The sequence below is a fragment of the Chiloscyllium plagiosum genome, unplaced genomic scaffold, assembly GCF_037043375.1.
Source record: "Chiloscyllium plagiosum isolate Xiang-an unplaced genomic scaffold, Cpla_swu_hap1 HiC_scaffold_52, whole genome shotgun sequence".
NCBI classification, from domain to species: domain Eukaryota; kingdom Metazoa; phylum Chordata; class Chondrichthyes; order Orectolobiformes; family Hemiscylliidae; genus Chiloscyllium; species Chiloscyllium plagiosum.
In genome coordinates this window covers 23,161,979-23,175,673 of record NW_028270190.1, presented here as the reverse complement: position 1 = coordinate 23,175,673, position 13,695 = coordinate 23,161,979, and the positions used below count along the sequence as shown (strand labels likewise).

Genomic DNA, 13,695 nt, shown 5'->3' with positions numbered 1-13,695 from the left:
TTTCTTCATCCAAAAAGTGTTCAGCCTTTGGAATTCATTACCACAGGGAACAGTTGATGCTGAAACATTGGATGCATTCAAAAGGCGTCTAGACATTACTCTTGGAGTGAATGGGATCAAAGGTTTTGGGGAGAAATAAGGAATAGGCTATTGAGTTGGATGATCAGCCATGATCGTGATGAATAGCGTTCTAGGTTGTAACGGCCAAATGGCCTCCTCCTGCACCTACCCTCCATGTTTTTGCGTCTTGATGTTTCCCCCATCCTTCTCCAGAATTTGGTCCAGCTGACCGGACAACTGGGGAATCCTGCATTATTTCTAAATTATGTAATGGATTTGTCGAGCACTGTTATGGACACTAGGGAGCAGGGGACCAAGTTGGATGTTCAACTGTCATTTTCTTGAATGGACGGAGCGGTCCTTATATTAATGTGAACTTTGAAAGATTTCCAGCAGCTGTTGCATCCAGTTCCAAACAAACCACCCTGGTGCCATTATTTGGGGAACTAAACTCCAAAGGAAAGCCTAACACCCTGTATTTATACAACAGCATACTTCTGCCCTCGGAATATGAATGTAGAGACTGTTCACAATGTGATGCCATGGCTCCCACCACTAAGCTGTGGAAGGCCACTTTGCTGTTGGCTGGCCACTTCAGCAACTGCAGAGGACATGACAGAGTTTTGGGTTCCACTCTCTGGGAGGTTCTGTGGATGCAGAAAATTGAAGATTATTTAATTGCAGTTCCCAAGGTAACTCTCTCTACCTTCTCAGATTGAGCCAGTTGAACATTACTATTTATACACATCCGTGTAATGCCCAGCGTTAATCATTTAGTCTTTAATGCATTCTTGGACAGTGTAGGCGAAAGTTGACATCGTGAACCCTGGAAGTTCTGTGAGACGTAATGAACTCCCCCGCCAACAGTGCTGCTAACAAGGAGGGTTTCCAGATTTTGGTTCCCACAACACTGAGGGAAGGGTTGGTATTGCTCCCAATCGGGACGATGAGCGTCTGTGCGAATTGAAACAGAATTTGTAAGTGGTGTTACAACATTTGCCTTTGCTGCCTTTCGTGCTCCCAGACGATTGTGGTGATGGGTTTTAAATGTGATGTTTGACAAAGCTACAGTAGTTCTGCAAGATGGTAAACATTGAACTTCGTGTGCCTCCGTGGTGGAGGAGAGAGTGTTGAATGCTAGGAGCTGCCCTTATCGAGTCAGGTGGTACTGAACATTGCATAATCATTGGCGAACATCCTGACATTTGAGCTTCTGATGGAGGTAAGACCTCTGATGCAGTTGAAGATGATTGAGCCTTGGACACTCCGTAGGAGCACCTACAGGAATGTGCTTGATCTGAGAAGACTGCCTCCATCAACCACAAAACTCTTCCTTTGTGCCATATAGGTTTCCAAACAAAGGAAAGTTTACCTCCGGCACCCATAGGGCTCCTTGATATCACACTCGTTCAGAAGCTGCCTTGATGTCAAAAGAAGTCATTATTACCTCACCATTGGAGTTGAGCTCTTATTTGAAACAAGACTTTTTTGAGGTGAGGTGTTGAATGGTCCTTGTCTCCAATCAAAATAGTGGTTGAGATTCTACATCACTGTAATTGGGCCTTCAGCCCATTGTGTCCCTGATACCGTCTTGTCGAATCTCATTTCTCAGTTGTTCGCTCGTAGACGTAGTTCTCCCAAATCTCTTACTCTTAAATCACGAAACCAGAGCAGTGTTAGGTTGCAAAACGAAATTATTAGACTCATCGAACCTGAACCAGGAGTATCTCCCTCGAGTCAATCTCTTAATATTCCCATTTCTGAGCAAACATTTCCACACAAATAAATATTCCTTTTTCCTCCATTGTACATGCCTCCACCACAATTCCAGAAACTGCACTGCATACGCTGATAACTGACTGTGTGCAAAAGCTTTCCTTCACATCACCCGTTAATTCATTTGGACACCCTTTAACTCTGCCTCTCTTTACTTTCATTCTTCCTGTGACAGCTCGAGTTGGCTCTCCTTTCCTCCTCTGTCCAATCCCCTATTTCCCTGTCTCGGCCTTTTTCTCTTGGAGAGGACAGTCCTCAACCATCTTCATCTCTTTTCATTCCCTACAGGTTCTCGTCTCTCTCCCAGCTTCTGGAAATCACTTCAGTGCTCTCTCTCTCTCCCTCTCTCTCTACCTCTCTCTGTCCACAGCTGTCCCTCGTGATCACTTGCTGTTATTCTGTTGCTGTCTCACATGTGCGCTTTGAACACCATCTGTTACCTCTCTATCTAGTTCTACGAATTGTGAAAGCATCTTTGCAATTAGAAATTCTCCACCTCACAATTTACAATTCTTTCAAAATTGAATTTGTCTCCTGAAGAGCGAGATCTACGTGATTAATATGAAGCACTAAGGAAAAAGCATGGGTCCCAGTACTAACCTGTTTAGAATACCGAATGGCCTGGACAGAGTAGACGTTGGGACGATGTTTCCATTGGTGGGAGAGACTAGGACTCAAGGGCACAGCCTCACACTAAGGGAAGATCTTTTAGAACAGAGAAAAGGGAAAATATCTTTAATCAGAAAGAGTGATGAATCGATGCAATTCATTGCCACAGAGGCTATGGAGGCCAGGTCATTAGGTACATTTGAGACTGGGATAGATAGGCTCTTGTGGACCAAGAGGATCAAGGGTTACAGTGAGAAAGCTGGGGAATGTGATTGAGAATCTTATCAGTCATGATTGAATGGTGGAGCCGACTTGATGGGCTGACTGGCCAAAAGTCTGCTCCTTAGTCTTATGTTCTTATGGTCTAAACTCCTGGTGAGCTCCACTGCAAGTTTTCCTCCTTTCCCTGAAAAAAAAACTGACCATGACTGCCTGTTTCCTGTCTCTCAGTCAATTGTTTATATTTGTATTTGACTTGGGGTTCCTCCTTCCAATCTCTGGATGCAAGACCTCCTGCCACCTCCCCTTTAAGTACACTGTAACTTACTTAAACTATGCTCTTGATTGTAGGTTCCGTCTACACAATCTCCAACAAACTCTCCGAGGGCAAATACAGCAGTGTTAGACAAAGAACAAAACCCTCTCTACTCCCCAACAAAAATTAACAGGATAGAGACAGTACAGGATTAGATACAGAGTAAAACTCTCTCCATACCGTCCACCAGAAAACACTCCCAGGACAGGCACAGTATATGGTTACAGATTAAATCTTTCCCAACAATGTCCCAATTAATCACTTCCAGGTCCGGGACAGCAGGGGATAATATACACTGTTGTTGGCGAGCACTCCAACTCACTGCCCCCAATTGGTTCCATACGGTGTAAAAATGCAATTAGATTGTCCTTATAACTGTCAGGATGGGAACAGCAAGGGATTAGATACAGAAACAGTGACATTCGATAAACACTAATACTTGGATTCCGTGCTTTTAATTCTTGTCTGTTGCAAAGCACCAATCTGTTATTATTCCCAAGTCCAACCTGGTCATTCAACATTTTTGTGAATTTGCGTGTAATTACTCAGAGCAGCATGAAACTTGAACATTCAAGTATTTTAATTCTGTGAATTATGTAAATTCAGACTTGCCCAACCATTCAATATAACTAAGTCAGTTCCCAGAACGTTAGCCGGCTGAATAGATCGCACCTTGAATATTTGCAATGGTTCCATGTGGCGGTTAGTCACTAAAACTAGTTTAAACAAAGCCGCTGATGTTATTTAAAAGAAGAATATAAGTTCATTACGTGGAAAAAAGAAAGAAGCTAGAGAAGTTGGTTTGAAAAATATGAACATTAGCATCGAAATAAGTCTTCAAACTATTTATCAGTACTATGCATGACTGATACTCAAGCCCAGAGCAATAATATTCCCATCTCATCGCCTGGCCGACACTTTGCAGCTTCATTCTTTTGGACAGTTAAAACGGATATGCTTAAGATTCGTTACTGATTTCTCTGAAAGACCATCCATAATTCTAGTGGATCACACATTTCGAGAAATGGAAATAGATAGAGGGATAGATAGACAATACATACATAGAGAGATAGATATTTGGACGGACAGAGAGATCGGTAGATAGAAAGATGGATTGATAAAAGAATCGGAAGATAGATGGATTGATAAAAGAGACAGATAGAGAGTTGGGCAGATTGCACTGTGGCTTCAAATAAGAGCAGATCCTGCAGCAAGCATGGCCCCTTTGAAGTCCCTCAAACGTTGTTCACAATATATAATGGCGATAAATAATGGAGAAGCAACGCCTCACAAGTCTATCTTCACATTTTAGAAGAAATCAACATCAGATTGCAGACTAGTGTCACATTCAGAACGTTTTACTCCCTCCGACCTTAACAGTCAGTAATTGAAGTGAGTTCCTTTCCAGTACATTGCCAAAATTTACAAGAGTTGACTGACCCAAACTCCAGTCTATAATCCCTCCATTGACCAGCACAATATTCAGTAATCTCCCGTCGCTGGGTAGACACAGCCCTGATGACGTCTGACTCATGACTACATATGATTCGTCAATGTATGACTGAGTTCCCTACCTCTGTCTAAACCAACATCACCCGCACCATTGTACTTACTGAGCCAGATTATCAGTGAGTGAGCACGCTGGCTGTTAGTCGATGCCCATCATAGGACCCATGGGAATTGCTTGTTGGTCATTATTGGATTCACTGTTGAGTTCTAATCTAGAATCTCAGTCCTAGCAAAGTTTAATTAATTTCGCTGCAAGACTGAAGGGATATGTCACTACATTCTTGAACAGTCCTCTAAACTTAGCTTGTGTTATGGCGTAGATGTCAGTGTTTGTGCAGCAACTCAGGAGTTGGAGGATGAAGCCTAAATCTATAAGATATGCAGGTACATAGGTATGTATACCCACATCATCAATTCGCTCAAGTATAGATATCACTGTAAACACTGCCCACAACAGGATGAAATTGCCAGAAATAGAAAACAGTAAAATAATGGATTTCCTTCGATTCTCCATCTCAGTGTCTCTGGGACTCTCCTTATTGGTGTGAGCCCGGAGTCTTTTGCGGGCATTGCTGCTCACTAAAATGTGTCTGACAGTGAAAACGTTGAGCTGCAGGATCAGTGCAAATGGAAGGCAGGGTGTGATAATGTAGTTAACAATTTCAATTGCAGGCCATATTGTCAAATTAGTATCATCCAGATTCAGACCACAAAACACAGGATCATTCAAGAAACGATACCTATTGTTGTACATAAAATACCAGATTATGTTCTTTAAACAGCTCAAGACAGTCACTGTTCCCAGAACCACAGCTGCTGTTTTCTCACTACAATACTTAGGTTTCAGGTTTTGGTAGCAAATGGCCACAAACCGATCAAAGGTGAATGCGACAGTGAACCAGACAGAGCAGTCTGTGACTGCATAAAGCAGCACAGCGTGAATGCTACACACATCCAGATACTCCAGGAAAATAAAGTGTTCTGGAAAAAGAATGGGAATATGCCTCAATATCAGGACGAGGAGCACCACCAGCAGATCTGCCATTGCCATGGTCACGAGGTAGCAAGTGACACATCCAGCGAGTCCACACTTTCCCCGGGAACGTATCACAATCGTTATTACGTTAACTGAGAAAGTAAACACGGTTATTATATAACATGATATCTACGGCAGGTAACAAAACATTCAGCGTTCACTCCCTCCACGACTGACACACAGTCGCAGCAGTGTGTACCATGTAAACGTCACACTGCCATTTCCTCCAGCAGCATCTTTCCAAATGATGATCGCGGCATGGAAAAAGGTAGTAGACACATTAAACTCTGAACCCCGCAAGTTCCAAATGAGTCACACACATACCATTGAGTTTGAAATGAAAGTGGCCATTCATTCAGTGTCGCTGCATCAAAATGCAGGAATCCCATTACAAATGGCACTGCGGGTCCCCTTTCCCAGAGGTAATGCAACATTCAAAGAACGAAGGTCATCATCACTTTTCCTTGGACTATTGTAAACGTGGGGACTGTACATGAAGGCTTGGTTGCATCTGAATTGGATGGATACCAATATCCGGCGCGTACGTTTGTCAGCACTCTTCAGCAGGTATTCAACTGGATTGGCGGGGGGATGGGAACTGGAGCTGCAGGTCCGATGACGGAGAAGGTAGTGAACAGTCAGATACAGAGTGAATAGAGGCTGTGAAGAGGGATAAGGATAAACAGCAGGAGAATCGACGTTTCAGGCCGGAGCACTTAACCAGGAGTGCTCATTTCATGTCGTCATGAGGCGCATGTCATGCCTCAGAAAACTTATTCAATAATTTTGGGGATATGATAAAACACATAAATGTATGTTGAAAAGTGGATGTGATGTACATGGGCTTCAGCAAGACGTTTGATAACGTTCCTCACGGTAGGCTCTTTGAGAAAGTAAACAGGCATAGAATACAGGGAAATCTGCCTGTCTTGGTACAGGATTGGCTGGCCCACAAAAGCCAGGGGATCTTAGTAGGTGGAAAGTATTCAGCCTTGGAGTTTGGTGACCAGTTGTGTGCCACAGGGATTGGTTCTGGGACCTCTGTTCTTTGTGATTTTTATAAATGACTTAGATGAATAAGTAGAAGGTCGAGTTAGTACGTTTGCCATAGTACGTCTGACATCGGGTTACAATTCACCATACACAACAAAGGAGTGAGGAGGAATTAATAACACATATACAGGAAAAGAAAGACTAAGTCGGAGGACAGAAGGCAACATTCAATTCGGGAGATAAGAAAGAGTTTAGAGAATCAATGACAGAGATTAAAACTTACGTGGGACACTAACAGCAGCAAGTAGTGGGAAGTAGATCCTCTCTACCTCCTGAAATATATGCTGTATGATGATCGCCTCCCCATAGAATGAAACTAGATCAGCCAAACTCATGATGCCTCTGCTGTCGATGGGTGAAGAATAATGCTGTAGAGTTCAGTTAGCACAAGTTGATGTCAGTGAAGGGAAATCCTAAATAGAGCAGAGAGGACAATCCCTGCGAGACAATGTTCTGGTTTTTTTTCTGAGCTGGCGTTAATTCATCGGGAACACCTGAGCTCTGTTAATGGAATTGTTCAAAGTTTTCCATGGAAAAAAAATTCAGTGATGAAAGTATTATCTGAGTGTTACAGTGTGCTCAAGTCACGGTTTCAACGAATTTGAGAGTGGAAGACAGCTCTGTCGGTGCACAATGGATTATATATGCGTATGTGTGTGCGTGTGTGTGTGTGTGTGTGTGTGTATGTGTGTGTGTGTATGTGTTTGTGTGTTTGTGTGTGTGTGTGTGTGTAAAATTCTGTGTATTAGACAGTGTACTGAAATGGGAGAAACCAATCATTTTTACACACCAAGGATTGTATAAAGGATTCCTACACGTTCGATAAATAAGTTATCTATTGCTAATTTTAAGTGCTGTTTACACAACTGCTGGGAGGCCTAGGTACAGAGGAGTTGACGCCAATGGTTGTGGATGCATTAGAAAAATAATTAGATCTTTGCCCAGCAGCATGCTTAGTTATTGAATTAGAGTCATTCGGATCTACAGCACTGAAAACGACCTTACTGCCCATAACTTTTAGAATCACCAAAAACAGCCAATGAACTTGTTGCCTTCCATTTTCCAGCAAATGTTCACGTAGCCTACCATACCTTGACATTGTAAGTACACTTCTCAATATTTCTTAAATGCATTGACGGTTACTGTCAATAACAATCTTCGAGGTCGTGACTTCCAGATTCCCACCAGACTCTGGGGATGTAACGTGTTTGCCTCACATCTCCTTAGAACCTTCTTGCTTTCACCTTAAATTCATGTTCCCGTGGTAAGTGATACCTCCACACAAGGGAACCATCTCTTCGGTCCATATCTTTTTAACATCTCAATCGCCTCCTCTCTCAATCGACTCTGCTCTAAGGTATAGAACGTCAGTTTTTCCAGTCTCTCTTCATGACTAAATCTCTTCAGTTGAGAAAGCATCTTTTTAAATATGTCCAGTAACATCTTAGTAAATCTCCACTGCGTCCTCTTCAGTGCAATCGCGTCCTTCCTTTAATGTGGATTGCAGATGTGCACGCAATACCTAGCTGTGGCCTAGACAACGTTTAAAGTAATTTCACCTTCATGCACTTGCTGTTGAAATCTGTACATCGACTAATACGTAAGAAGACTCCAATTTCTACCATCTACATGTTGGCAATGCTGTGGCTGGTAATCCCATCCAATCGTTCAAAACTCTGGTGCAGCTGCATGTGGGGTACTACGTACAGTTCCTGCCGCTACAATATATGAAGGATATGGAAGCATTGGAATAGTGGCAGAGAAGATTTACCAGGATGTTGCCTGGTTTGGAGGGAAGGTCTGATGAGGAAAGGCTGAGCGACTTGAGGCTGCTTTCATTCGAGAGAAGGATGAGAGGTGACTTAATACAGACATACAAGATGATAAGATGATTAGATATGGCAGACATTGAAAACCCTATTCCTCGCATGGTGATGGCCATCACTTTTACTCTGAGGGATGATAAATACAGAACAGATGTCAGAGGTAGATTGTTTACTCAGAGAGTAGTAAGGACGTGGAACGGCCTGCCTGCAATAGTAAAGTGCACTCACTAATCTTAAGTGCATTTAAATGGTTATTGGATAAACATATGATAACGGTGGAAGTGGGTACTGCAGATGCTGGAGATTAGAGTCAAGATTGGAGTGGTGCTTGTAAATCACAGCCGGTCAGGCAGCATCTGAGGCTTTTGCCCGAAATGTCGATCCAGACAGAACGTTTGAGAAACGAATGAGACCGTAATCGAAAAAAGATGAAGTTGACATGTGAACCTGACAAAACGTATCCTTCACTGTCAAAGGATTCAGTCCGAGGCATGACAAGTGAGGATTTGAATTCAATACGATGTCTGGAGCTCTCAGAGAGACCGAACAGGGTCGGCAACATCTGTGAAGAGACAAACAGAGTGAACCTTTCCGATCCAGTGACCCTTATCAGATGCTTAAACATTTTAGAAAAGTGGCACTTATGATGTTGACTAGGAGGGGCAAGGAGCTGAGGATAACTGTGGAGAGCGTGTGGGGAGGAGGAACTGATCTGTGTAGCAGGAACTGAACAAAACAGAGACAGAGAGACAGAGAAAGAGAGAACGAGAGAGAGAGTGAGATAAATGGAAGACAGACAGAAATAAACACATGTTCATAGTAAACTAGGGAAGAGCAAAATCTAGAAGTTTGGTCACGGGAAATAGTATGTCAGTGAAAATGGGTTGCATTTGCGGAAGGCAACACATTTCATGAATGATCTGGGGTCTGAACGTGGCAAACCAAAAGGAAGGGAATATTCATGGTCTGAAATTGGTGAATTGAGTCGACGAGGCTGTAATGTGTCCAACTGAAAGACTATTTATAGATGGAACAGCAACCTGGACTGCGTACAAAATAATGTAGTATGTGTAACCAGCTGCCATTGGTACCTATCGGGGCTCCTGGTCGGCTGAACAGCTTGTGGGTGTACATGGTAGTGGCAGGGGTCTTTGGATATCAGGAAGTAGCAGATGCTGTGCCATTCTTTCCCCTACCCTGTCTAAATCCCTGCAGAAATCTGATTTATGTTCCCGCACGAGCAGCATTACTATAGCCTTTAACTAGTGAATCAGATACATTGCAGGCTCTGTATTGGTTGCACTGTGAATCTTGCAATGAGGTGAGTGCAACCTGGTGACGAGAGATGATGGAAAGGAAGCCCTCACAAACAATAGAATGCCAATTTATATGCCGTTTATGTGTCATCAGGAAATAGAGGTCTGTAACAATAAAATCTTTGGCACTAAAATGTCCGAAACAGTCAAAAACAAGTCAGAAACTACTCTCATCCCATATTCCAGCAGTTGTATCATAGCCTTTGACGCTTTGGCATTGCAAGCGCACTTCTTTTTTCAAACAGATGGAAGTTTTTGCCTCTATCACCCTTCCAGCCAGTGTCACCGAATCACAGAATCAGAGAGTACAGAACATGTTTTGCAGCCCATTAAGTCTGCACGTGACTTGAAATTTCATTGCCACACATTCAGCGTCTCTGCATCCAAAGCCTGGAACGTCTTCCTGAAAGCTATTGCGTGTGGGTGTACAGCACATGGACTGCACCCGGTCAGAGGGCACAAACCCATAGAAAGCGCTCACCCATTGAAGGCAGATATGAGAACGAATTCCAATGCTCATGGTCGAGTGAATCTGATTAAATCCTTACCGCTGAGGGATGTCGAGGTTGAACTTGACAGGTTTTAAATGAGGAAGGGAACCTATGTTTCTGGGGAAAGACAGTAAAGTCGTGTTGGGGAGTGGATATTAGAGAGAAACCTATAACGTCCTAAGAGGACAGACACGTGCAATGCAAGAAGTATATTCCTGTAGATCGGAGTAGTACAGAACTGGGTGGTTGTGATGTTCACAGGCTAAGGAAAAGTGGTAGACCTAGTGGAGGAGAAATTTCTTCCTCCAGAGAGTGTGACAAGATTGTGGAATTGTCTGCCAGAAAAAGGAGGCGAGGCCAAACCGTCAAAGCTTTTCCAGGAGGGGTATGATGAAGTTGCAAAGGGATTGGTTAAAATGGGAGCGATCTGCTGAAATCCGATTGAATATATGGAACAGCTCCTTGGATCGACTACCTTTCCCGGTCTCCTATTTACGTTGTGAACTTCGATTTTTTTATCGAGAAATCGGAGAATCAAAAACTAAACTCTAAGGAAAACGTTTCTTTGTAAACCATCGCCCCTCCATGGTCAGAACAGGGGTGAGGAGACTTTTCAGAATGTGCTTGCATCGCTGAACTTGGGAAGCCCTCGTTGCTCTCAGCTGACCCATTGTTTGGATGAGGCGGCGGATAATGCAAGGGACTTGGAGGGGTTCAGGTCCGACTTCCTGAGTGGTTTCAGGAATGGAGACAATTGGAGAAGAAATTGCCACAGCAGAATGCTCAAGTGGAAATATCACAGGCTTCCTGGAACGAGATCGTTCGACACTATTTTCAATTCAATCATGATGCATAGGTACCACAGATGATGTCCAGCATTTATCTCCTGACTCTAATCACCACAGCAGCAGAGGAGATGGAATTGAGTCATCTTCTTGAAATACTGCGTGTCCCACGTTGAGTGGGGACCCTGTCATGAGCGAGGGAGTACCAGGCTTTGGTCCCGGCGACACTGAATGAGCGGCCGCTATCTTTCTTAATTGGGATGGTGCGTGTTTATGGGTGGCCCCACCTTACGCCCACTCTCTCATTTTCTGCTACCACTTGTCATTCCAGTAGTGTCTGTAGAAGGTAAAGTCGGAGAAGGCTGCAATGTTTTCTTGTAGCTGTTATAACCTGCTGCAACTGTGCCTTGTTGGTGGAGTGAATGTCAGTGGGGGCTGTTGTCATTTTGATAAAACGTTGGGGGGGAGGTGTGAGACGGAAAATTGCTATATCCCTGCATGGTGTCAAATCTGTGTCCTTTGATTCCACATTATGAGCAATTCATTACCCAAATATTGACCTACAGTTGTATGTGTCTGGCATTACGCTTGTTAGTCCAAGTACATCAAAAATCATAGGTCGCCATTCGATCAATGGAACCTGCAATGGTTCCCTCCTCCAGTGCCGATCCAAGGATTTTCCCCCTTATCACTGCAGTCCATTTCTAATAATCATCAAAATCCCCTCTTGAACTTGCCTCCACCACATTGCCAGAGAGTAAATTCCAGACCCTAGCTACACACTGTGCAAGAAAACTTTCCCTCACATCACCGTTGGTTAACTTACACATCACTTTAAATCCAGAAGATAGAACATAGAATAACACAGCGCAGAACAGGCCCTTCGGCCTCGATGTTGTGACGACCTGTGACCTAATCTCAGTCCATCCGCCTACTCTATCCCATCATCATCCATGTGATTATCCAAAGATTGTTTAAATCTCCCTCACGTGGCTGGATTAACTGCATCAGCAGGCAGGTCACTCCACACCCTTGTCACTCTCTGAGAAAAGAACCTACCTCTGACATCTGTGTTAAATCTATCACCCCTCAATTTGTAGTTTTGCCCCCTCGTACAAGCTGACACCATCACTCTATGAAAAAGACTTTCACTGTCTACCCTATCTAATCCTCTGACCATCTTGCATATCTCGATCAAATCGCCTCTTCGCCTCCTTGTTTCCAATAAGAACAGACCCAAGTATCTCTGCCTGTCCTCATAAGACCTTCCCTCCAGATCAGGCAACATCCTGGCAAATTTCCTCTGCACCTTTTCCAATGTTCCTCATACTTTTTGTAATGAGGTAAACAGAACTGTACACAATACTACAAGTGCGACTTCACTCGTGCTTTGCACAGTTGCAGGATGACACTACAGCTCCGGAACTCAGTACCTCGTCCAATAAAACCTAACACATTATATGCCTTCTTAACAGCACTATCAACCTGGGTGGGAACATTTAGGCATCTATGTCCATGGACACCATCATCCTCTACAGATCCACACTGCCAAGAATCTTTCCATTGATCCAATATTCTGCCTTCTTTTTATTATTCCCAAAGTGGATCACCTCACATTTGTCTGCATTGAACTCCATTTACCACCTCTCAGCCCACTTCTGCAGTTTATACCAATTCCCCTGCAACCTGTAACATTCTTACACACTGACCACTACTCCAACGACTTTCGTGTCATCTGCAACCTTACTAACCCATCCACCCCTGACTGCATCCAAGGCATTTATAAAAGTGACAAACAGCAATGGCCCCCAAAAAGATCCTTGTGGCACACCACTAGTAACCGGACTCCAGGCTGAATATTTTCCGTTAAACACCACAGAATTACAGAAAGCGAGTTTTTAATCCAAACTGACAATCATCCTCAATCCCATGCGTCTGCATTTTCTCCAACAGCCTACAATGTGGAACCTTATCGAAGTTCTTACTGTAATCCACGTACACCACGTCAACTGCCCTACCCACAGCCACATGCTTGATCGCTCTCACAAAAAACTCAATGAAGTTTGTGAGACATAACTTGACCTTGACGAAACCATGTTGAATATCTGTAATCAAATTGTTGCTTGCAAGATGACTATAAATCATATCGCTTATAATCCTTTCCAAAACGTTTCCGACAATAGACGAAAGGCTCACTTTTCTATAATTACCTGGTTCATGACTACTGCCGTTTCGAACAAGGGCACAACATTTGCAATCCTCCAGTCCTCTGGTACTAAACCTTTAAACAATGACGGCTCAAAGATCGAAGTCAAAGGCACCAAAAACTCCTTCTTAGCTTCCCAGAGAATTCTCGGGTGAATCCATCCGGCCTAGGGGACTTATCTATTTTCACTCCTTCCCGAATTGATAAAACATCTTCGATACGAACCATATTCCTTTCTAGTATAATATCGTGTCTCTCATGCTTCGCTTCTACAATATTCTCCTTTTCCTGATTAAAAATCTTTCCTCTCCTCGTTGTATTCTCTTTTCCGAATGGGAATAGCATCTCCCTACCTTCTCTGCCACCCAGCTAAGGTGTTTGATAAACTAGATCATAACTCCGTGTCTCTGCCTTCTTGTATTCGAGGAGAACAGTCCCCAACTTCTTCAATCTCATCTCCTCACTGAAGTTGCTTATCCTTGTGATCAGCACT

The 13,695-nt window shown here is 43.4% G+C and overlaps 1 protein-coding gene across 1 annotated transcript; it reads right to left on the bottom strand.

The window, feature by feature from the left end:
• Positions 1 to 4,715: 4,715 nt before the first annotated feature.
• Positions 4,716 to 6,913, bottom strand: LOC148134879 (putative G protein-coupled receptor 139). Its single transcript, XM_087985401.1, has 2 exons — positions 6,802 to 6,913; positions 4,716 to 5,617 (listed from the first exon to the last, which is right to left on the bottom strand). The coding sequence occupies exons 1-2, from the start codon at positions 6,911 to 6,913 to the stop codon at positions 4,716 to 4,718; spliced, it is 1,014 nt and encodes a 337-aa protein (XP_087841527.1).
• Positions 6,914 to 13,695: the final 6,782 nt, after the last annotated feature.

Bases quoted from the DNA above. Each gene is read 5' to 3' on its own strand.
- LOC148134879 (XM_087985401.1), bottom strand. From the start codon at position 6,913: ATGAGTTTGGCTGATCTAGTTTCATTCTATGGGGAGGCGATCATCATA. The intron at 5,618-6,801 runs GTAAGTTTTAAT...TTACTTTCTCAG, and splicing joins TGCTGCTGTTAGTGTCCCAC to TTAACGTAATAACGATTGTG.